We start from the raw sequence: 26,017 nt of genomic DNA, 5'->3' as shown, positions 1-26,017 counted from the left end.
GATGCCGTGTGTCCCGGATTCAGGGCCGGATTAACAATAGGGCTAGGTGGGGCTGAAGCCCCAGGGCCCGAGCAACGAGAGGGCCCGTGATTGACTCTGGAGTAGATTGACTGAAGCGCCAATCGCCAAAGCTCCACCATGCCCCCACTTATTAGCCCTATTACAGTATTTAGTGGAGCTTTGCTGTAAATTCCACATATTACCATTAGAGATTGAAACGTCATGTTTAAATTTGGTTTACTAATCAAATGGAATACAGGTGAACCAAAGGTAATAAAAAACTATATAAATACTGTTCAGTTTCTTGCACAGACCGATCATTTTGTGTCTTTACACAACATTGTATCACCACGAGCCGGCATTACCATTACCGTGTTCCCTTTAGATTCTGTCACTCTACATTGCAATGGGGATTTCCCTTTTCTCCAAATACTACTGAAGCCTTATTGAATCACGCCAGTGAAACTGTACGCCATCCATTCAGAATCTTTTTCTTCAGCCAACCTTATACAGGAAGTAAGAAGCCTATCAACAAAACTACTCACCGTGATCTACACACTGCAGTGGACACGCCTTCTCTTCCCCTGCTGTGTTCCGGTGAGCATCATAAACAAGGATGACTCTCTGATGGGTCGCGCCCACGCAAAAGCGGAACTTGGGGGGTTGGACTGCCCCCACTGCAGAGATATGAGCCTCAGGACTCTCAAGCTCTATGTGCCCATCATCCAAGGCAATGAACTCGCCCAACAAGCCCTGTTGCGCTCTTCCTCTGCATCCTCTTCGAGCCAAGGAGGAAAGTGCCACGAGCTTCTGATGCGGATATGTCAGGGTCAGGTGACAAGCCTGCGCCGGCTCAGTGCCCACGTGCTCCTCACCCCCCTGCTACAGGTCCCCTTCCAGGGAGCTTAATAGACCGCTGTTCTCCGCCCCTCCCCCATCGCTCAAGATGTGGTGTCTTTTGGTGCCATGCAGGGTGCTGAAGAGGAGGATGATGCCATTTCGGTGGCATTTGAGTGGTTTAACAGCCCGCTGGGTTACACTGAACCCCACGGTAGTGTCGCCGGGGACCTCCATTATAGTGATGTCAAGCTCCTTAGCGTCCTGTCCAAGGCAGTTGATGAGCTCGGTTTGGAGTGGGCGCCTCCTGCCTAGCCGGCCAGAAGCCGTCTGGATGAGTGGTACCCCCAGTCGGATTGTGGCCGAAAAGACACGCCGCTCACCAGTCGAGTGCACAAAACCCAGGATCCTCCCTCCTGTCTTCTGTGGAAGGCACTAACCAAGTGGGGTATGTTAAACTCCCCCCTGTGGAAGAAGCCGGTGCCACCCATGTCTGTCCTTCAGCCGCAGCAAACTGGAGAGTGAACAATGCACCTCTCCCCTCTGAATCTTGTCGCGCCACTGTAAACTTTCTCCACGGCTCTCTCAAAAGAATCAAAAAAAAAAAAAACGCAGCCCCTTCAGGTCTCTTCGGAGCAGTGGTAGAGACCTTCACGGAGCGCTTTGTCGAAGCACAGAAACAGTCGAAGGCTATTAGTCACTTCCTGCCAAAATGCGCTGGCGCAAACCTTCCTGTGCGTTCCCGCTCATCCTCAGCACAGCGCGCGGGAAAACCGCATCTTCTGCTGCTGTTCGGCGAGAACATTAGCCAGCAGTGAGACCAAGACAGTCTTGGCCGAAGCGCAGTCAGGGCCAGAGACCCCACCCTGACAGAGACAGCAGGCCACCGGCACAAGAATCAAAGCCGCGTTTCTGATGCTGTCTCTGGGAGGAGGAAATCTGCACCCAGCGCCGAAGACGAGTCACTGAAAAAGTCTGTTCACTCCGAGTGTGTGTTCACCACGCCCCTGCCTGTTGCAGGTGGCAAAAGCAATTGTTATGTTTGTGTTTGTCTGTTCCACTATGCAGTGCAATAAAGTCGAAAAAAATACAAAACTCACCTCAATATCAGAGCAGTTCTCCTCCTCTCACTCCCCCTCTCCCCCATCACTCACTCTCACACTCGGTGGTATTAAACTCCCCGCCCCCCAACGGCAAGTTATCCCTCACGGTGTGCAGACTGCTTCGCCTGCTGTCACAGAAGCATGGCAGGCACTGCCAGGGGTATCAGAGTGGGTTATGAAATAAAAAAAAAACGGCTACAAGCTTCAGTTCTTCCGCAGGCTGCCCCTTTTCAACGGTGTGTAAATGACCACTGTACGGGAGTGAAAAGCCTCAGTTCCACTAGAGGAAATATACAACCTCCTTGCAAAACGCGCTGTAGAGACAGTGCCCCTAGCAGACCACGAGAGCGGCTTCTACAGTCGCTATTTTCTGGTACCAAAGAAAGACGGCGGACTCCGCCCAATCTTGGACCTGAGACCGCTGAACCGCACGCTTTCAAAGCGCTCATTCAAAATGATTACGCTTAGACAAATCCTCTCCCACATCAGACTGAGAGATTGGTTTATCTCTGTGGATTTAAAGGATGCTTAATTTCACATTCAGGTAGCCCCTCGCCACAGGCATTTCCTGAGATTTGCATTTGAGGGGATAGCATACCAATTCACGGCCCTACCCTGAGCGTGCTGCTCAGTGACAAGCTCAGACTCCTCGCTCATCTTCAGAGCTTTTAGGGCTGACTGAATATGCAAAGAGTGGAGGTGAATTCAATCAATATGCGAGCGTGTCTTGGGGAGACGTGTTTCTTATTGGCCAAGTGATCAGGAGAAAGACTGTTACAACAGATGCATGGAGCACGGGCTGGGAAGCCGTATGCAACGGCAGACCAGCCTTCGGGACGTGGTCTCAAACACAGAAGTTGTGGCATATAAACTGTCTGGAGCTCTGTGCTGTACACCTAACGCTCGAGTGCTTTCTCCCGAACATTCTCCACCGTCATGTTGTCATCAGGACGGACGGCATGACAGTGGTAGCATCTATAAATCACCAAGGGGGGGGGTGAGCTCGCGGCCGCTGCTGCTGCTGGCGAGAGACCTTCTTCTGTGGGCAGATCGTCACCTCTCCATCCAGGCAGTACATGTCCCCAGACGCCTGAATCAGGGTGCGGATTTACTGTCGAGGGGCGGGGTAATCCACGGAGAGTGGAGAATACACCCTTTTAAAGTCAATATGATTTGGAGTATATTTGGCAGGGCAGAGGTGGATCTCTTGGCATCAGCAGAAAACACTCACCGCCCACTGTTTTATTCACTGACACACTGTCCACTGGGATTGGATGCACTAGCACACAGCTGGCCCGAAAGTAAGCAACTATGCTTTTCCTCCAGGGAAACTTCTGCCTCTTGTGCTTTGCAAAATCAGAGAGGAAAGTAAATCTGTTCTGTTAGTGGCACCGAAATGGCCCAATCAGCCGTGGTACGCAGAACTGGTGGAGATGCTGGTAGCCCCCCATCGTCAATCCCACTGAAGAGAGACCTCCTCTCTCAAGCACAGTTAACCATACAGCATCCAAATCCGGAGTCAATGGAGCCTTCTTCATGTCTGGCCGCTCGATGGAGCTTGCTTGTAATGGATGCACTTCCTAAGAGCATGTTGAACACTGTGTCTGAGGCTAGGTCTCCTTCCACTAGACATCTACGCACATTAATGGAGAGTTTTCACAAATTGGTGTGGGTCGCGAGGCGAAGGCCCATTCAACTATCCAATACCAATAATTCTTGCCTTCCTTCACAAAAAAAGGCCCGTTCGAGCCCATACAATCAGCGAGCTTGCATGCACTCTCTTTCAAGACAGCACTCCTGCTTGCACTGTCCTCTGTTAAGCGAGCTGTGGACCTGCATGCACTGTCAATTGACAACTCGTGTATTGAGTTGGTGACAGGTGATTTCAGACTCAACTTAAAGCCTAGGAAAGGTTATGTGCCTAAAGTGCTTTTGACTCCATCTAAAGCGCAGGTCATAACACTATCTGCTTTCCGCCCAGAAACACTGGCTGGGCCGGAGCCACTCAATACACTCCTGCTGTGCTCTGTAAGTGCAGTGTGCATTTATACCGCTGGCTCTTGGAGCAGCTAGTTGTATGTATGCTTGGAGGGCGCACAAAAGGCCTGCCTGTGTCCAAGCAAAGGCTGTCACACTGGATCGTCAATGCAGTTGATTTGGCTTTTGGCTCTAAGGGCGTGAAATGTCCTATAGGGGTTCGGGCCCACTTAACCTGCAGACTCTCGTCCTCGTGGGCCAGGGCAAATGGCATATCTATTCAGTACATTTGCATGGCATCAGGCTAGTCATCACCCAGCACTTTCGCGAGGTTTTATAACCTAGATGTGTCATCGCTTGCCTCACATGTGTGGCAGTGCGTGCAATGCACACGCCTTCTCAACCTCAGTCAAGGTCTGAGCTGCTTGCCTCAGTGGTTTCTACTAGGTCGTATACACCCCTGTATTGACATACCACTAATTCAATGCTGTCCCTATCAGCTGATCACATTGTTATGATATTGTTCATGATGTCTTTAAGGACATGATCACCATCATACTCTACATATTTGAGCACCGGTATGGCCATTGCTTCATAACACATAACTTCATTGAAATTAAACAAACTTCAACTAATCTATGTGATGGCACCGGAGACGCCACCATTTCACATTTTTTCACCGGCGTTAACTCCTCACCTGGTGTGACGCGGCATTGTCTAGTTGCCGCGCCCCCCTTGACTGTTACATGGTTTTGACTAGGTCCTGGAGACCTGAGCTGTGTTTAACGTGAGCGCCAATATCATTGCCGCTCTCATTACGGTTCCATATGTGAAACTTGACATACTTAATCGTGCCAGGCTCCATTGATGTGACATGGTGGGATTTTATACATTCCCATAGCAAAGTAGAGTGACAGAATCGAAAGGGAACGCTCTCGGTTACTAACGTAACCTCGGATTCCTGAGATGAGGGAACGAGACATTGCTCTTATTGCCGTGTCACCAAGCTCAGGATCTTAGAATGCCAAGCGCTTCAGTCAAGATTCTGAATGGATGACGTACAAGCGCTGCTTTATATAGAGTGGGGGCCCCCTCATATTTAAAAATTAAATTACTGTCATCTTTTACTCACCCATAAGTTGTTCAAAACCTGTGTGAATTTCTTTGTTCTCCTCAACAAAACAGAACATATTTTGAAAAATGTTTATAACCAGAAAGTTTCTGGTCCCCATTGACTCCAATAATTAATTTTTTTTTTTTTTTTTTACCAGTACTGTTCCAAATATATTATTTTGCATTCAGTAGCAGAGGGAAACTCATACAGGTTTAGAACAACTACAAAATTGTTATTTTTGGGTTAACTATTCCTCTAAAGCAGCCTAATATACCTGCTGTTGTCAGTTGTGTCAATAATGTAAATCAAACATCAGAAAGAAAATCACTCACTGTCCTTGACTGAATCACTTTTGTAAAATAAGTAAGAAATAATGTATATTGAATTTATACAGTGAAGACTATTCAGTCTATTTATACATTTAATTTATACAATATAATATATATATATTTTTTAAGTTTTTCAAGTAGGTTGATTTTGTATGTATCTTTGAGCTATTATAATTTGTGAATGTTTACATGTGTTCAGTAAGCTTGGTGTTTCTTGGGCTAGTATTTATTTATTTATTTATTTATTTAATTTTGTGATATTGAAATTGGCAACAAGAATTATGAAATTTCATAATTTTCATTATTGTGATGGGGGGCCCTGCAGAAAGTCATAGCCCCAGGGCTCAGTGAAGTCTTAATACGGCCCTGCAGATAAGCGTTCCAGAACCCAAGTCTATCGAGAGCATATGTTGTGAGACGTTATTATTATAATATGATACGTAATTTTGTTAATCGTTTTCCCCCAATTAAATGTTTGTACAAAGATGCGTAAGTTAATTGTGTTACAATAATGTGCTCTCGATATTCTTTATTTAAACAACACCACAGAAACCGTCTAAAATGAAAAGAAATTAAAGTCTAAAAGCTGCGTTAGGCCAGGATCCTCCACTGACTGTCCTGTCACAGACTTTTAATTACAGGTAAGACAATTTTATCTGAAATGACAGCACTGCATACAGTTTAGGCTACTCACCCTCATGTTGTTCCAAATCTTTTGTGGAACATGAAAGAAGATATTTTGATTGTTTTTTTCTGCATTTGTGAACTCAAATAAAATAAGGTTTATATGTGAAAAGTTGGAATATTACATAACCCATGTTTGTGTGTATTCAATATTTTAAATCTGCATATGTTTATTTAAATCAGGTGAAAAATAATCATGTTCTGTATCAGTATTTAATGTTCATGGTTGTAAGCTTTGGTTATCCATCAATAGCATTTCATTTCATTCAGATTTTATTTCATTAACCAAAATGTGTATTACATATAATAAACACATGATTTTCCTCCACAAAACAACCAGTTTTGGCATTCAAAACATGTAAAATCATATTTATTTACAGTAAATTAACATACTAAACTGGTGATGGTAAATATTGTAAATACTGAATTTGAAAATATTTAAAGATAGGAAACTAGCAATTGGACATAATACAGTATAACTGTTCTGATACCACATATCCCTTGTTTGTGTTTGCATGTAAGCATGTCTAAAATCATGTTTTTCATGTCTAAAAACCATAAAGTTAACTTTGGGTTAACATAATTAAATCTAGCTTAATTCATTTTTTTTAATATATGTATATGTGTATATGTGTATATATATATATATATATATATATGTATATATATATATATATATATATATATATATATATATATATATATATATATATATATATATAATTTTGGGTTCGTTACCTGGTATATGTTTAAAAACCTTGCACACTTTGAAAATCTACTATCTACTGTATGTATACCTTTGGGATACCTTTTTCAACATAAAATCATTTGCGATGCAGCAATTCTAATATTGCATACTATTTAGTGCAGACAGTATGTGAAATTGGATACAGCAAATCGGATGTGGTTCACTGGAGACTTACTGAAAGACAAGCTCATAAGTTACAATGTAGGCATCACTGTAAACATACAGTAAATGATCTCTGGGGTCATAGTTAAGAAACTCAATATTAGTCTGTCTCTTCGTGATATTCAATTTCAAATCATAGCGCTCTATGTTTGTTTTGGTGTCATAAGAGTAAAAGATCTGTTCTGTTTTCTTATCCAGGTAACGAGTAGCAAAAAGCACACCGCACACCATGAATGTGTTTGTGGCAGTCGCTTTGTGAAGAGAAGTGGACCATGTTTGACCCAAAACTGGTGGGTTACTAGTCTCGATTTTACTGATAACCACATTTCCAAAGTTGCTTGTGGTTGCATATATAACATAGACGCCTGATTCATCTGTGGCAAAATCCATATCAGTATAGCTGTATGTTGTATCGAGGTGTCTGAATGGAAACTTGTCATCGTAACCTGTATCACTAGGTAAATCCACAGTACTGACAGATTGAGTTGTCAAGTTGAACTGACAAACGGAATATGTGTCGTAACAGTTATAGTAGAGAGCATTGGCGTACATGACCATGTTTGACCCCTGAATTGTGTTTGTTGTGGGATTGGAGCTTGATATGTATGTATCTGTTGGTTCTATACCTAATATAATAGTACTTAAACTATTGTACTGGCGGATAAAGTTGCCGTATACATTACTACTTGTCAGCACCACCAGCCAGTACTTGTTCTCGTTTCCTGGAGCAGGATTTGCATCTCGACCCCAAGCACCATAAGGGTAGGACGTTCCATATTCTGTAAGGGAATAAGTTTTAGGTCCCGATACATTGACCATGCGGCCAAAGCCACAGGGACCTGAAAAGATAAAAGCAAAAATATAAGTATAATACTTTAATGCTTTAACTGTGGCTATGTAATAATAATAGTCTATTTTATGTGTACCTGGGGAAAGTGTAGGGGTTGGTGATGTACTGTTGAGCTCTTCATTGCACCGTTCCAGATCCCTTTTAATGATCTTGTTCTCATGCTCTTTTGCAATCACCTGCAAGCTATCAAACTTCTCCAGCTCCGCCATCGTTTCTGTCATGTCGTGAAACTGTAAAAATTAGGGATTAAATAGGAATTAGTTAAATGCACATCATTTACAAAATAGTGTTAAGTGGGACCTGAACAGTCAAAAATGAATAGTAAAGGTAAATAATAAATAAATAATGTAAAAATCTGTTTTAGAAGTGTAACCCTGGGTAAACTTAGGTTAATTAAGCCTTTACATTATTTCTAGTTTGACTAATCCCTGTGTATTTTGATTGTAAACATTCACGTTTAAGTTCGTTACTGTGTTTATTTTTAAGAGTGGTCTCCTATATTTATAATCTTCAGTATGCAAATATGGGTAAGCAAAATCATTCGTTTTGATTGGTTTGTAAGTGTCATGGTCCCACCCCCTTAACTAGTTGGTGTATTCTGATTGGTGGATTAAGATCCTTTTTTAAGAAGAGAACCGTTGAATGGGAAGGGGAGAAGAGAGAGAGAAGACTTGAGTTCCCTTTCGATTCTGTCACTCTACATTGCTATGGGAATTAACCTTTTCTCCAAATACTACTGATGCCCTTCTGAATCACACCAGTGAGACTGGCCAATGGCGTTCAAGCTCGCGAAATACGAGGGCCTCCCACTCTATATAAAGCAGCGCTTGTACGTCATCCATTCAGAATCTTTTTCTTCAGCCAACCTTCTTCGAGAAGGAGCCAATTGAACTCTCTGATGGCCACAAGTCGTGCGTCTTCTGCCTGAGTCGCGCCCACGCAAAAGCGCCGGCTCAGTGCCCACATGTTCCTCACTCACCCCCATGCTGCAGGTCCCCTTCCAGCACGCTTAAAGGATTAGTTTACTTCTGAATGAAAATTTCCTCATAATTTCCTCATCTCCATGTCATCCAAGATGTTCATGTCTTTCTTTCTTCATTCGAAAAGAAATTAAGTTTTTTGAGGAAAACATTCCAGGGTTTTTCTCTATATAGTGGACTTCAGTGGGGTTCACTGTGTGGAAGGTCCAAATTGCAGCTTCAAAGCATTCTACACGATCCCAGACGAGGAAAAAGGGTCTTATCTAGCAAAACGACTGGTCATTTTCAAAAAAATAAAAATAAAAAATACTTATATACTTTTTAACCTCAAATGCTTGTCTTGTGTAGCTTTACAATGCGCATACGAACTCTGTGCAGTTCCATTCAAAACAGACGCGCCACGGATCTGGCCCTCAGAGTGACGAACTCAAAATATCAAACCACATTTTCATGATATATAACATAACTTCTTCAACGCTTGCCTCACGTGCTGTCAGTGCGAGCAGCGCACGCGCCTACTCAGCCTCAATTATGATCTGAGCTGCTTGCCTCAGTGGTTTCGACTAGGTCATAGGCTATACACCCCTGTATTGACGTACCACTAATTCAATGCTGTCCCTATCAGCTTATCACATTGTTATGATATTGCTCATCACGTCTTTTAGGACATGATCACCATCATACTCTGCTTATTTGAGGTACGGCCGTTGCATCATAACACATAATTTCATTGTAATTAAACAAACTTCAACTAATCTATATGTGATAGTGCTGGAGACGCCACCATTTCACATTCTTTGTTTCACCGGCGTAACACTTTGTTTCAAATGAGTTTTATAGACAAGTGTCTGTGTACGGATCGTCCAGAGAGATGGTTGAGCCTGTTGAGGACATCGCTGGACGACGGACTACTAGAGCACTGATCGGGGTAGAGAGGTGTAGCAACACAGATAGCGTGTGTGTGTGTGAGCCCACATATATGCCTCTTTAAGAAGAATTGCTTTATGAATCCCCCAATTGTAAGTCGCTTTGGATAAAAGCATCTGCAAAATGACTAAATGTAAATGTAAATATATGCTGTTTATTTTTATTTGATATTTAAATGCCAGTTACGGTTATTGTCCCAGTTGCTCTTACAGCAAGCTGAATATAGTCAGAGGGAATAATTTTAGTAGTCATCTGCAGATGCTGACATATATTGGAAATAATTCACAATTTTGAGAGAGCAGTTTCCTTGATTGAAGTGTTGTCATTGATACATTGGATACAGATACTGTATATAGTCTATTTTGTTACCTTTTTACACACTGTCTATTTTTTTATTGACCTATTTATCTATTTATTTATGTTTTTCTGTTTATTGACAATTACATATTTATTGATATTTGACTATTCATTTATTCACTTATTTATTTTGATAATAAAATCTTAGTTTTTATACTTAGCCATACTTACCTGATGTATTTACCTGGATTCGCCATACTTACTTGTTGGCTTAACTTGTAAATATTAGTAATACCAGAAGTGTGTAATAATTTATAATACAAGTCGAGAGACATATCACCAGAACCCAGTGCTCCATCCTAACTGATATATAACTCCGATTGGATTAGTCTAAAAGAAGAAAGTCACATACAACTAGGATGCTTTGAGGGTGAGTAAAACACGGGCTAATTTTAATTTTTGGGTGAACTAACCCTTTAACTCTCGAGAGGGCAGGGGGCGCTACATAAGTATTTAATTAATATTTATAGCTCTTTCTTGACATTACACAAAATAAAGAAATTACATTAAATATTCAAATTTTATTTCAATTTAATTACATTTAATTGAATATTCATATTTAGTTTAGATAAATAGTTACATTTAAATACATTAAGTAAACATTTCCTTTTAATGTAATACATTTGAACGTCATCATATCACCATTATCATATCATTATCTTATCAAAATAAAGAATAAAAAAAATATTAAATATTTATTTACTTTTAATTAAATATTCATTTTTAATTTAGATAAAAAAATAATGTAATTTAATTAAATATTTTCATTAATGCAATACATGTAAAGGATTATCATGTTCTGCAAAACCTAACATGACTGTGAAACAACATTTTTATATTTTGATCTTTTTTCATAAATGCAAATGTGTGTGACTGAAAAATAATAAGTTTTGGTGAGGAATTAATTTTAGTTTTAGCAATATGTCACAACAAACACATTACATATAATTACTATACAAAGGTGTACATAAAAAACATGTGCATGTAGTGTACATAAATTTACCTCTGCAGCAGTCTGTAAACTTTGCTGCTGGTAATTGTTAGTGGTTCTGTTGAGTTTGTCCAGAAGGTCTTGAATCTCGGCCAACTCTAATTCAATAATGCGTAGAGACACGGCTGCATACAGATTTCCATTGTCTTCTTTTTCCAGCATGGATACATTGTCCAGAAGCTGACGGATCCGATGTTGTAGACCCAACACCAGCCTGTCAATCTCAATCATCTGATGACATAGGAAACAATTGAGAGACAATTTTGCTTTAGTAACAGATTTGTACAGAATTATACATGCCTAATTTGCAACCCTAAACATCACAACAGTATGTTTTGACGTTTACCTTTTCTGAAGTGATGTTTCTAGCGCACTGAATAGCATTGAACTCAACGTTATTTAGTTTATTCTCAGGGAAAGCAGGATCAGAATTTTGTAGCTCACACACACAGTCCTTCCCTCTCGCTGACTGTGGAGACAAAATAACAGGGCATAAATAAATCCAACATACAAGCAAAATTACACTATAAAAATTACAATATATATAACTGTATTTAATAAACACTGACATTAGTCATGAAATAATGTAAAAATAAAAATAATAAAAATATACAGAAAAGTTACATTTTACCTGTGAGAAAATTAGAGGAATGATGACCATCAAAATGAAAATGTATGATTGACTCATGTTGGAGATAGGACAGGTTGCTGTCCTGTAGCCTAATATATAAAGATCAGTTTTGCATCAGAGAAGCTCAGATTTAAAGACAAAAACCAGTTTCTGCTGACACAAGAAAATTACTAATTGAGGAAGTATATATTTAGTGTGTGTGTGTGTGTGTGTGTGTGTGTGTAATATTTTAATATATTTATATATATATATATATATATATATATATATATATATACAGGTCCTTCTCAAAAATTAGCATATTGTGAAAAAAGTTCATTATTTTCCACAATGTAATGATAAAAATTTAACTTTCATATATTTTAGATTCATTGCACACCAACTGAAATATTTCAGGTCTTTTATTGTTTTAATACTGATGATTTTGGCATACAGCTCATGAAAACCCCAAATTCCCATCTCAAAAAATTAGCATATTTCATCCGACCAATAAAAGAAAAGTGTTTTTAATACAAAAAAAGTCAACCTTCAAATAATTATGTTCAGTTATGCACTCAATACTTGGTCGGGAATCCTTTTGCAGAAATGACTGCTTCAATGCGGCGTGGCATGGAGGCAATCAGCCTGTGGCACTGCTGAGGTGTTATGGAGGCCCAGGATGCTTCGACAGCGGCCTTAAGCTCATCCAGAGTGTTGGGTCTTGCATCTCTCAACTTTCTCTTCACAATATCCCACAGATTCTCTATGGGGTTCAGGTCAGGAGAGTTGGCAGGCCAATTGAGCACAGTAATACCATGGTCAGTAAACCATTTACCAGTGGTTTTGGCACTGTGAGCAGGTGCCAGGTCGTGCTGAAAAACGAAATCTTCATCTCCATAAAGCTTTTCAGCAGATGGAAGCATGAAGTGCTCCAAAATCTCCTGATAGCTAGCTGCATTGACCCTGCCCTTGATAAAACACAGTGGACCAACACAAGCAGCTGACATGGCACCCCAGACCATCACTGACTGTGGGTACTTGACACTGGACTTCAGGCATTTTGGCATTTCCTTCTCCCCAGTCTTCCTCCAGACTCTGGCACCTTGATTTCCGAATGACATGCAAAATTTGCTTACATCCGAAAAAAGTACTTTGGACCACTTAGCAACAGTCCAGTGCTGCATTCTCTGTAGCCCAGGTCAGGCGCTTCTGCCGCTGTTTCTGGTTCAAAAAGCACACGCCTGTGCACGGTGGCTCTGGATGTTTCTACTCCAGACTCAGTCCACTGCTTCCGCAGGTCCCCCAAGGTCTGGAATCGGTCCTTCTCCACAATCTTCCTCAGGGTCCGGTCACCTCTTCTCGTTGTGCAGCGTTTTTTGCCACACTTTTTCCTTCCCACAGACTTCCCACTGAGGTGCCTTGATACAGCACTCTGGGAACAGCCTATTCGTTCAGAAATTTCTTTCTGTGTCTTACCCTCTCGCTTGAGGGTGTCAATGATGGCCTTCTGGACAGCAGTCAGGTCGGCAGTCTTACCCATGATTGCGGTTTTGAGTAATGAACCAGGCTGGGAGTTTTTAAAAAGCCTCAGAAATCTTTTGCAGGTGTTTAGAGTTAATTAGTTGATTCAGATGATTAGGTTAATAGCTTGTTTAGAGAACCTTTTCATGATATGCTAATTTTTTGAGATAGGAATTTTGGGTTTTCATGAGCTGTATGCCAAAATCATCAGTATTAAAACAATAAAAGACCTGAAATATTTCAGTTGGTGTGCAATGAATCTAAAATATATGAAAGTTTAATTTTTATCATTACATTATGGAAAATAATGAACTTTTTCACAATATGCTAATTTTTTGAGAAGGACCTGTATATATATAGACACACACAGTGCTTAGCATAAATAAGTTCACCCCTCTCTGAATAAACACAGAAGATTTTTATTTTTATTGATCAATAATACTATTCATGAAAAGATGGTAAAATGTAAACATACACTTATTAAAAAACAGACATTAGGTCTTCTGATATATGATCTTGAATGATGTTGTTATACTTAAATATCATTAAGTTCATGAATGATATCTGCTTTGTTCTGTTCTGTTTACCCTAGATTCATGATTCATGATAGGCTGCATGGATGGGCAGGAAGTTTTTGCCCAGAGCAGAACCATACCACCAAACCAAACTGTATGCTAAGTGTCTGTCATTCTGACGACAGTGGTCCTGACAGAACTTAATTTTGTAACTTTTAGGAGGGTGTACATGTTTTCACGTCACAACATTTTATCAATAGAATAATAAAATCGTATCTTTCTGAATCCATTAACTTCTTAATGGAAGAAGTTTGGAACAACCAGGACTGTTTCTAGCATTCGATAGAGAAGGGCCTTGAGTATTGACCAAGAAGCTGATGGACACTCCACTTGAGCTCCATGAACATATATGGAGATGAGAGAAATTTACATCAGGACAAACATCACTGCAACACTCCATCGATTTGGACTTTGGCGGTGTGGCCAGACTAAATCCTCTCGCAGTGAAGGCACAAGAAAACACACTTAGAATTTGCAAAAAAGCACCTAAAAGACAGTCAGACTGTGAGAAACAAGATTCTCTGGTCTGATGAACCTCAGGTTCAAGCATCATGTATTAAGGAAAATAGGCACTGCTCATCACCTGCACAGTACAATCCCAACAGTGAAGTGTGGTGGTAGCAGCCTCACGTGAACTCGTCCCTTCCATATACTCAAGTATACGGAAAACACTACACGGCAAAATATAGAGATAGCCTTAATGAAAACCTAGTCCTGAGCACTCAAAACCTCGGACTGGGCAGAACGTTTACCTTCCAACAAGACAATGACACTAAGCACACAGATAAGATAACGCAAGAGTGACCTCTGGACAACTCTGTAAATGTGTTGAGTGGGCCGGTCAGAGCCTGGGCTTGAACCCAATCTAACATTTCTGGAGAAACCTGAAGATGACTGTTTCAGTAATGTTAGTCACAGTAATGAAAAGGTACCAAATTCTGCCTAAATTTTATGATGGACTGGTGTACAAAACTTTGAAGGGAACCTGTAGTTAAATTATTGCGTTTCTCAACAAATTTCTTTTCCCTAATTTAGAAAATTAGCCACATTCACAATTTTCACATCCTCCTCAACAGACCCCTCACCACTGCAAATTTGAATATCTAAAAAATACTTTTAGTTACTGTAATGAAAGTGCAAATGTCTGCATAAAATGTATGATAAAAAGGAGATGTGTAAATTTTGGGGGGAACTTGTGGTTGAATTTTCTGATGTTTCTCAGCAAAATTTCTTCCCTAATCTCTGAAATTAGCCATATGTGCAATTTTCACATCTTCTTCAACAGATACCAAAACTACAAATTTGAATATCAAAAAAAAAAAAAAAAACTGTTAATCACTATAATGAAAGTGCCGATGTCTGCATAAAATGTATCTATTTTTTGGGGGAACTTGTGGATTAATTTTCCGTTTGTCAGCTATATTTCTTCCTGAATTTCTGAAATTAGCCATATGTTCATTTTTTCACATCCTCTTCAACAGACATTAAAATTGCCTATTTGAATATCTAAATTTGCAACATTTTAGTGCTTGTGTGGTGATTTAAAGCAGATCGGTAGTCTTTCAGCCCATTTGGTCATCATGTTTGTCTACCTGCTACTCCTCACAGTCATCGTAAGTTTTCTCTTTGTCTTCAATTGTCCATACCATTCTGACTTAATGTCTGAAAACGTATGTATGAGTGATGCAATATTCTTATTGTGTTTGTACATAAGGTGACTGTCGAGGCTCAGAGAGTCCAAGGTCAGCAGACGTCTGATTCATGTTTGTGTAAAATAAACAGCTCTATTTGGACTTTTCCTGTTTTTCGATTTGAGGAAGTCACAAGACAGGTCCAAATTTGTGAGGACAACCTGAGTGAGTTTGAGGAAAAGGTAAAGTATACGCTTCTTATGACAATTGCTACTTAATGGACTGCAATGCTTTTCAGATGATGTACGTTACAATTAGGGGTGGAATGGTTCAACTTACTCATGGTTTGGTTTGTATCACTGTTTAAGGCAATATCAATTAACTTTCTGAGTCGATTTCCAGATGAGGAACACAAATGCAGAACTGCCTATAATGGAAGCCACTCTTCAGAACATCTCAGCCTGTCTGAAAGCATTTGGTTACCTGCACACAAATGGACTGTACAGCGCACTTCATCTGCGACAGCTGAACCAGGAACTTGAGGAAATCCATCAAACTGTCAATGAAACACACATGCAGAACCCCAACAATGAGACGCATAACCTGCTCACTGAGGTAGACATTGCAACACATGATCACAAAAAATATTTCTGTATTTTGTAATCAGTGTTTCAAAATCTCAATCTCAAATTAAAGATGATGACAGAATGATCTCAACAATATAAAAGTAAAGGCAACCACAGTTTAATGAGACCATTTGTTTTTCTCAGTTAAATAAAGCAAAAAATGATGTCCAGAAGATGTACAGAGATGATTTCTTCAACCTAGAGACCATGAAGAAAAGGTTACGTGACCTCAACAACCGTGCACAGAATTGCAAGACCATGCCAAATGATTTCAGAAGTAAGTACTTTACTGACTATCTGTAAGTTATTTTTTCTGAAGGTAGGATATAGAAACTTTTAAGGAATGGAACTGCTTTAAATGCCATTTTCTGAATTCTGAACATCCAAAAAGTTTCTAACAAACAACGAAACTGTCACTAAATTGCTTGCAGGTACTTGTCATCAGCGCACTATGACCAGAATAAGTCCTCCAGTTGTTACCAAGCTCAATTCCATCAGCGATTCCTATATTTCTGGTGCTTGGGGCCGTGATGCCCTGCTAAGCAGTATAGAACGCTATTGGGAACACTGTCTAGTGAGCGATCACAAGCATGGCAACACAATCAGGATGTACAACTCCCTTGAAGATTTCATGGCCAACAATTACTACACAGAGGAAGAGATAGCATCATCATACAGCGATGAAAATGCAGTTCAGGGCTCTGGCACTATTCTGTATGACAATACTGTATTTTACCAATGCTACGACACCGCTGAAATCTGCAGCTTCAACATTACAACACAAGAAACCAAGCGTGTACAACTAGTTGGTGCTGGAATCGACAACAAGTTCCCTTTCTGCTACTACAGCTGTCGTGATTGGACCGATATCGACCTGGAGGCTGATCAAAATGCTGTGTGGGTGATATACGCCACTGAGGAGAACCGCGGCAACATTGTTGTGAGCCGTTTAGACCCACTTTCACTCAATATCACTCACACCTGGAAGACACATCTCTTTAAGAGGTCCGTCACCAGCACGTTTATGGTGTGCGGGGTCTTGTATGCTACACGCTTTGTTAATACTTACCAAGAAGAGGTGTTTTATGCTTTCGATACAGCCACTGGTCAAGAGATAAACACTCTTTCTTTGCCTTTTGAGAAGGTTTCTGCTGGAATAGCCAATCTGAACTACAATCCAGTTGATGGAAAACTCTACTTGTATAATGATGCCTATCTTTTAGCATATGATACCTTCTTCTAAGTGCATTTCAAATGCAGTTACCCAATAAAAAGTGCACTGTTTCAAATTCAAAACTGGTTTGTTTTATTTCCCAAAGCTTTTATGTAGAAGCTCCAGAGACTTTTTACTACTCACAACCAAGAGAGTGCCTCCCAAAAACATGACATTCAAAAACTAGAGACAGAGGTACAAATAAACATACAAACAAATGCAAAAATGTGAGAATGGACATCAAACAATTAAAGTCTGCAGTAAAAAGTACAAAACTTTAAACTCCAGCACCCTCTGGTGTTTGAATGGGAGGTTCTTCAGACTGTGCTGTTTCTTGCTCTTGTGTTCCTGGTTTTGCATGCTCCTGTTCTGTTAGTCCCTGATCATCTGGAAAGTACAAAGACAATCCAATATATCCTACACACTTACTCAACATTAGCTTTCCTGAGACGAAAGCAATTACAAAGCACTTTATTGGATGAGCCATATTTGAATTCTAGTACAATAGCCAATGTTTACACACTTGTGACAGCACTCATTTTTTGCTTTGTTTACCTTGCATAAGATTTTTTTTTATTAAAGTCTAAAGTGGCTTATTACTTCAATAAATTTATTTTTCGTTTGACTGGAGAAGACTGGCCATGTGGACCTCTTCATACATTAAATTTATTGCACTTATTATTGTGCCTATCTTCGCTTTTGATTTTATAGACAGGATTAATCTTGGGTTTTTCTTCATCCCTCACTGTGGAGCCAGTAGTGCTTTATTAGTCATTAAAACCCAGCTCACAGCTTTATGAGTCACAGGCTAGAAGACAAGTGGCTCTTATAATTGGAGGTGCGAGCAAAGGTCAGTCTGAGCTTGTTATTGGTCAGGTGCTTCAAAAGAGTATCATGGTTGCTGATTCAATATGACAGGCTGGGATTTTATGACTAACCATTATATAAGCACATGAGCATTTCAGAGCAACTGTTCGAATCAGCTAAGACTGGAGGGTATGTGTTGCTTGCAGCTGCTAGATCAAAAAACAATAAAAATACTCACCTGAGTCTGAGGCAATATTGTCTAACAGTTCTTTTGTGTTCTTCAGCCTGTACATCAAGAACTTGTTTTCTACAGAGTATGTAAAATGGATAAAATAAATTGTACATTCATTAAAAATTCTTTTCAGCAATTTATAATCTTTTTAACTTTTTAGCAAATATTTGGTAATTTAGCAGTATTGGCTGATTAGGGATATTAAATTGTGCATCCTCCAACATTTAGATTACCTTTTCCATCATCTTACACTCAGAATTATTTTAAAGTTTTGAGAGACTCAAACACATCTTATTTCAACTCCTTAAAAGTCTAAACTTTACACCCACATATTAAATTGGGAGATAATACCCACAAAAACAAAAATATAAACTAGATATATGAATATACATTTAACCAATATAAAATGAGTGCGAAAGAAGGATTATGAAAAAATGGGAATAGGTAAGTGGAAAAGATAAAATTAGAAAAAAATGGTTAAAAAGATCAGGAAAAAGTAATAGGAAGAAATAGGGTTAGGAAGGTAAGCGTTAAGGGCCCAACCTATTTAATGATTAAATTGTCCAATATTAAACATCAAATGACCAAAATGCTTTTAAGACTTGAGTGTTACAGATGCTTTAACCCTCACAATTGTGTTCAGTGTAAAACAGGCAGGCAAATATTGAGGTATAACAAATTCGCACCTGTACATATACCATACCTATATCATGGCGCTTTCGTTTTTCTTGTTCCAGCTTGGAGTTGAGGCGGTCCACTTCCTCACGCCGTAGATCTAGCTGAAAAGCCAGTCACCATGGAAGCATGTGAATTCGTACACACACACACACACACACACACACACACACACACACACACACACACACACACACACACACACACACACACACACACAGAGAGAGAGAGAGAGAGAGAGAGAGAGAGATACATGAGCAATTCATGTAGCTCTCAATTGCAGTTGTCGATTAGTAAGGGCACGATCAAATATCATGCGAAATGTAATATCACCTGTTTGCGTAAGATCTTGACCTCTTCGAGTAGCCTCGTCACACACATTACCTGTTGCTGATATGCAAAGAGAGCCTGCGACTTCTAAGAAACAGAGACACTATTAACCTGGTTATCAGATGTTGTTCAATATGCTTTAGATGCTTTAGTGGTGCTTGCAAAGATAATTGCTCATATTTAGGGTTAGGAAAAATTTAGTAACTGCCCAGCAACACCCAGCAAATGCATAATACAATGAATATTAACTCACGCCACATCCATGTCCATCTCAACCTCTCGTAAACTCAGGGAGAAAACGGGATTTCTCATTTCTAGGTCTAAAGGAAAATGTGTAGAATGAAAACATGAAGTTGTAAGTGTGTGTTCATAAGTGTGTATGTGTGTGTGTATGCCTTACATAAAAAAATACCAAAACAAAAATTAGAGTTAAGGTTATAGAGTACCATCAAAACAATTTTTATAAAACATTTTAGGTTAATTGCAATTAAATAAATTAAAACACACACACACAATATATATTTGAAATAAAATAAATAAATTAACTACAAAAACATTTTAGGTTAATTGCAATTAAATAATTTAATAGATATACATCCCAAACTGTTAATTTCTAAATCTCATGCTACCAGACTCACATACCACCTAGCCTATAGATGGCACTGTTTGTTTAAACAATAAAAAACAAAAGTCATATTCTCATATCTGCTTTCCTTGGTCTCACAGGAAAAGCCATGTGTTTAACGATCTGCATAAAGTCTTGTTTAAAGTCAGTTTTTAGCTCATTCTGGCCAAGAACGAGTCACTTGTTCCATCTGTTCAGTTGCCTTGTTTTATATGACATTTTATGATATATGGGCCAAGTGTTAAATATAATCAGCAATTTGGTCTTTTTATGTTCTTGTTTGTGCAATATGCATTAGATAGTTGTATATAGACAATCATTGTTATACATTTAGATTTTGCATGACATGCATTGTGGGATGCATTATCTGTACTTGAACTGGTCATTCAGCAGAGGGTCATCGGTGAGCCTGTGGAATTTGAAGAAACCTTTTGCATCAGTGTCAGCGTGGGCAACAAGTGTATCATATTTCCCTACTATAGACTGAGTCTTCAAAAGCTGAAACAAAAATATGGGAAAAAGTACTTACAAAATAAATAAATATATAAATGCAGACAACAGAGAGGGCAGTGTCTATGCAAAATGCATGCTTATAGGCTTTGTTCATTAAATAATTTGTAAAGACAAAGCAGCACTGATATACACTGTCATTTGCAAAGTAGAACAAGTACAAGAAGATTGAGAAGGTCCAAGCAGAAACAATTTGTGTATGTGTTTACCTCCATTATGTAGCTGCCAATCCCAAGGTGCCGGTAACGTTTCCTAACAGCCAAAAGAGACAGCTGAAGCACCATGTCTCCTGTAGACCTACAATTCACAGACAGAAGCAGACAACTCCATATCATTGTTCTTATTACATTAGCTTATGTCTTAATTTAATTCACATTACATTTCTGAGAAACATCCATTTTAACTGTCACAATAAGACAGGTTCTAGTGAGTATGTGTGTGTGTGTGTGTGTGTGTGTGTGTGGCAGACGCTTGAGGTTAAAGTAAACCACAGGCCATGTGGAAGCGATTGGCACAAATACAGAGTGCAGAAGAGGGAAAGGAGAGAGAGAAAGCCATAGTCTCTCATTGAATGGAAATAACACCCCACAGCCAGCAGGGCAGGGCACGGCAGGTTTCTCCACTCTTCAGCCCCTCTGGACTGGAAATAGACTCAGGGTGGAGCAACACCATTCAGTGGGATCTCATAATGACAAGGCTTGTTTCAGTTTGAGGATATAAATAAAGTCTTTTTTAGGAATCCTGGATGGAATCCACTCATAAAAAGCTGAAATGCTGACTGAGGCTATAGGAGGGACAGTCAGGCGCTTGTTCTTACAGCTGGACAGAGTTTGATTTGGATGTGTGGGTTGTAGGTACAGTACAGCAGAAGATGATTCTGCACAAAAAGTATCCTTTGAGGTAGACGTCTGTGTGAGTGTGTATGAGAATCCCTTGTAGTCAAAAAGTGTGAAAATGCTTTGTAGAATGCAACAAACAAAGAAGTTTATCTCACCCTTTTCATTTCGTGTAATATCCATATTTTGTCTGTGTAAGTTCCTCTTTATCGCAAAAAATTACTATAAAATGCAATTGATAAAGATTTACTGCATTGCCAGATGATGTTATGAGATGCTAACAGAAGAAAAGTATCTTGGCATTAGTGTTTTTTTCTCTCTCACAAAATAGTATTACATGGCTCTTTCGCAGCTGTTTGATTGAATTAGGCACAGTGCTTGTGCTTTGCTTACAGTATCTTGAGTTCGTAGCAAGCAGCAGCCATGATCAAAGATTCAACTCCTACGGCGGATGGCGGAATCTTTCCGTCTTCTCGTTGTACTGCTCTTTTTTCTTTCCTATCCCTCGCTCCGTCTACAAATTCCTGGAGGCCTTCACAGAATCGCTCCCAAGACCAACTATGGAGAACAGAGAACAAACATTATTTAAAAAAAATATATATATATATTTTTTTATTAACAGAACAGTAACTAGAACACTTGAATTGAATCTAAGAATAGACAGAGGAAATGGGATTAGGATAGGTTCGAACCTCCATCTCCCACATGAGCACCAAAGCCAAATGTGTGGTAAGGCTTTGACAACATTGTGAAACTATGACTGTATTCACACATCCATACATTTAGTATAATCCAAATACACAATATTCTGTCACAGCATGCACTAAGATGATCCCAGTAAGTGACCATAGTAGGATACAATTGTCCATAAAATGGTATAACACAGTTGGGTTTGCATAGAAACATCCATGCATGGTGACATTTGTCAATGTAACTGACAATAATAAGGTCATGATGATCTCTGTTAAATGTCCTTCTAAAATGCAATAAATTAATACCTAAAAATTCACTTCTTTCCAGATCTACGCCTTTAGGAGTACAGATAGAGCTAATAAGGACCGCTTGGCAAACTGTTTGCCAGGGAGGATCTGGGAAAAAGCTCTTGTAATCCCATTATCTTTAACAGAATCAACAAATGATTTGTGACGAGTCATGTTCATATTCACTCTTGTTAATTCTCAATCATGACTTAATGAATGACTTTGTTTTTAGTCAGTTTCTTACACAAAGGTGTCTTTTGACTGTGGAAGACTTTGAACATAGTCATTTTTAAGATACTTATATATCTGTTTTGGAGTTTTACAGTATATAAACCACCATCCACTTTTGTTGCACAGTCTTAAAAATAATAGTTCTTTATTAGCTTTTTGGGTTCCATGAAGAACCTTTAACATCCATGGAACCTTTCCATTTCATAAACAGTTCTTTATTGGGAAAAAAGTTTCTTTAGATTATTCAGATGCTCTTCACGCTAAGAAGAAAATAAGGGTTCTTTGAAGAACTGTTAATTGGAAGGTTCTTTGGGGAACCCAAAATGGTTCTTCTATGCCATAGTAAATGTTCCAAAAAAGGGTTTTAGCAGTGAAGCCATAGAATCTATGGGTTCAATGCTAAACCCATTTTTGGGACCTTTACTTTTAAGGATGTATTGCACAGTGTGTGTACAAACTATGTGACCAACTTGATATGTGCATGGGAAAATCTTTCACCGTTATGTGAAATTCCCAATTATGTGGATTCCAAATGACTGGATTTTGCCCAAGAAAATTTGCAGAACAATGGCAAATGTAATCACACTTTTAGAATAACTTAAAAAAAATCTTAACCTGATACTTGTCTCCGTTGCTATTATCTCCTCTGAGGTTTCCACTGTACTCTCTTCAGAGTCGCTGTATAGCTCAGTCAGCAGCTTGTGTGTGGAATCAGCTTCCACTTTTGTTTTACAGGGTACTGGGCTCAAATTTGTCCCCTTTTGGGAAGCTCTCCCTCTATAGTCCTCTAAAACATCTGCAAAGAGAAATCAGCATAAAATAGCCTTAGGCCAACTCTCATTCTATATATGGAATCATGTAGGATATTTCTATAACTAGCATAATTTATGCTCTATTGCCCAACCAAGGTGAATTACATACTGTACCTGCATGGTCTTGTGACAAAATAATAGTATGTATCCCAGGGTAGTGTACTGTTTCATGCACATCTCTGGGGCCGATTTCAGGCAAGGAGGTGTCAAATAGAGCCACCACAGCCCGCAGAACATCCTCATTCTTTACCTGCAAGACCAAGACATTTTACATATTCATATTTATCAAAGCACAAAAAAAATCATAACACCTGGCTCAGGTAATGTAGAAAAGAGCAGCGGACTCAAGAACACTCATAGATCTGGTGCAAACCAGTCCAGGAGGACGACCCACACCAATATTTGCAAAGCTCTGGCCAGGAAAAAAATCCATTCAATTTAGACTGGGAGTTCCTGGACAACACAAGGGGAGGCTGAAACGTGACCTTTATTGCAGATCGTACTGACTCTAAAATTTCATATTTTGTGGAGTAAGAGCAATAAAAGCTCAAATAATATTTCAAAAACAAGGAGGGAGTTAATATGCAGAAAGGAAGTGGAATACAGCACTCAATAATCAATAAACATCAATGAAGGGAAAGCAAGCAAGATAATAAAAGAGGTTAAGTGGGATTGAAATGAATTAGCGTGTGGGTAGGCGTAAGTGTATAGGCGTGTATGAGGCAATTTGGCATATTTATGCTGTACCAAAACCAAGTCAGCTGCCTACGGAGGAAGCATTTTAAGGCGCATTTCTGACGCAAAGGCTTTTCCAAAAGATACACAACTTGATTATGTTGCCTACTAAGATACCTTTTTGGGCCTAATTCAATTGTATATCTCCTTGGTGGAGATGGCAATCCCAGAATGTACAGCAACAATCTCAGTTAAAAATAGATCCAGTGGCAGATTAGGTGAGAGTGATGAAAGTACATATTAATAAAATGATATTTCATTAAATATTTTAAATATTATATTTCTTTAACTGAAATATTAGAAGAGTTTTATAAAATAAAAAATACACTGTATTTTTTTTTTTTTTTTCAAAGTTGCTAGAGTAGAAAATACAATTTCAGTCTTCAGGCTACTTCAAAATTTCATGTTTAATTCAATGTGCTACTTACCATTTCTTTGTAATTATTACTAGCAATTCCTGAGTGAAAATTGTTTCAACATATTTTTTCAGTGTAATAAATGTTTAGATTTTTTTATTTTAGTTAACTAAATGTAATTTGTGTTTATCCATTTGATTTCTCCAATGTATTTGAACTGACAAAATACAAGTTAACTTTTTTTATTTAATTACCAACCCAGTTATAAATCACTACCTGTATAGAAAAGAAAGTTTATTTTGGACTTCTAGTGTGATATTAATCTAGTTATTTGGAAATAATCTTAAATAAGAAAGAAATGTATGTTAACCATAGGCAGAATTGTAGGAGCATCTCTGGTTTGGAAGAGTTCGTGGAAGTTGACTATGATGGGCTGAGCACTGAAAGCACCCCTGAAGTGGACACTGTGGAGACGAACCATGCATCCCTCCATCGCTCACAACAGACCCGCTAAAAAGAGAGACACACATGTATGAGCATTCATTAAATGAAACATTCTGACACTTGCCCCTGCTGTAAGAGTTTCACAGAGGGGACTGGGGCTACTCGTCACAACTACAGTATATTCTCAGGGCAGTAATATACGTTTTTTTTTTTTTTTTTTTTTTGCCAATTTTACTTTTGGCCAAAACAACGGTTTAAAATGTTAATATGTTTCCTTTTCCTTTTCAATTATTTTTTTTGATTTGTTCATAATATACTTTTTGCTTTTTAACGGTGTTAAATTGACTATAAAACATTTAAATGCTGTTATTTTGTGGAAGATTGGGGCCTTTTTTTTACTGTAAGTTGGCGTTTTACTCTATTGTGTATTGACTTAACGTACTCATAGTGGCCAGCTGTTGTCACAAACCTGTGCTAAACAAACTGTACTTTTCTCCAAGCTAATAACGGAGGAAATGTGTTTTTGTTACCAGTATGCCGAGTTTTGCACAGAAGTTGACGTTCAAAAATAAAACAACCGTTGTGAATAATAATGGGAGTGTGACAGTTAACCGGTCTCCTGTGCATTTGTTTTATTTTTCAGGTTAAAACAAAACTGTGCGTAATATCTATTAATATATAAATCTATAAACAATTAATAAACTAAATACCTTCAATGCCTGCTTCAGAAATGTTGACAGTTTGGCCACCTTCGCAAACTTGGCTGCGTTGTGCTAGTCACTTGGATAGCGAGTGTATCTATGGCAACGGTGGAGCTGGAACTCAATCGCAGTGTCTCCTGGGATTTGGAGTCCCCAATAATGAACAGGCGATGACGCGTAGGATGGTGTGGTTTATTTCCAACTTGATGGTTCTTAAAGGGATAGTTCAACCCAAATTTAGGTTCTGCCATAATTTCCACACCATCGAACATCATATTAACACATAAGATCCCTCCATAACTGCAGCAAACTCTTATGTGGATGCTATTCATTTTATTTTTTCCTGTTAGAATGGACGCGGCCATTTGTAAATTTTATGTGCGAGGCTTCCGGTCTATTTTTTAGCTATACAAAACAGCAGGTTTTGCTGCTTGATATTCAAAAGTGGAGTGTCTTACCATATTATTTGAACATATTACCTTAACTATGAACAAACTGGTTTGCAGTG

General features: G+C 39.0%; 3 protein-coding genes across 3 annotated transcripts; 1 reads left to right on the top strand and 2 right to left on the bottom strand.

The window, feature by feature from the left end:
* Nucleotides 1-6,299: 6,299 nt before the first annotated feature.
* LOC109051178 (olfactomedin-4-like) lies at nt 6,300-11,825 on the bottom strand. The gene is made up of 5 exons (XM_042753397.1): nt 11,691-11,825; nt 11,406-11,528; nt 11,072-11,290; nt 7,881-8,034; nt 6,300-7,793 (listed from the first exon to the last, which is right to left on the bottom strand). The coding sequence occupies exons 1-5, from the start codon at nt 11,745-11,747 to the stop codon at nt 6,964-6,966; spliced, it is 1,383 nt and encodes a 460-aa protein (XP_042609331.1). The 5' UTR covers nt 11,748-11,825; the 3' UTR covers nt 6,300-6,963.
* Nucleotides 11,826-15,224: 3,399 nt separating this feature from the next.
* LOC109071702 (olfactomedin-4-like) lies at nt 15,225-17,318 on the top strand. Its single transcript, XM_042753312.1, has 5 exons — nt 15,225-15,378; nt 15,480-15,638; nt 15,799-16,011; nt 16,167-16,299; nt 16,454-17,318. The coding sequence occupies exons 1-5, from the start codon at nt 15,346-15,348 to the stop codon at nt 17,263-17,265; spliced, it is 1,350 nt and encodes a 449-aa protein (XP_042609246.1). The 5' UTR covers nt 15,225-15,345; the 3' UTR covers nt 17,266-17,318.
* Nucleotides 17,319-20,252: 2,934 nt separating this feature from the next.
* On the bottom strand, nt 20,253-25,666 carry si:dkeyp-50b9.1. Its single transcript, XM_042753116.1, has 7 exons — nt 25,519-25,666; nt 24,735-24,874; nt 23,388-23,523; nt 23,077-23,257; nt 21,644-21,808; nt 20,624-20,711; nt 20,253-20,402 (listed from the first exon to the last, which is right to left on the bottom strand). The coding sequence occupies exons 2-7, from the start codon at nt 24,855-24,857 to the stop codon at nt 20,268-20,270; spliced, it is 828 nt and encodes a 275-aa protein (XP_042609050.1). The 5' UTR covers nt 24,858-24,874; nt 25,519-25,666; the 3' UTR covers nt 20,253-20,267.
* Between the last annotated feature and the right edge of the window lie 351 nt (nt 25,667-26,017).

The sequence above is a fragment of the Cyprinus carpio genome, chromosome B25 (genome assembly GCF_018340385.1).
Source record: "Cyprinus carpio isolate SPL01 chromosome B25, ASM1834038v1, whole genome shotgun sequence".
Classification (NCBI taxonomy): domain Eukaryota; kingdom Metazoa; phylum Chordata; class Actinopteri; order Cypriniformes; family Cyprinidae; genus Cyprinus; species Cyprinus carpio.
This window is presented reverse-complemented; position numbering and strand designations above follow the sequence as displayed.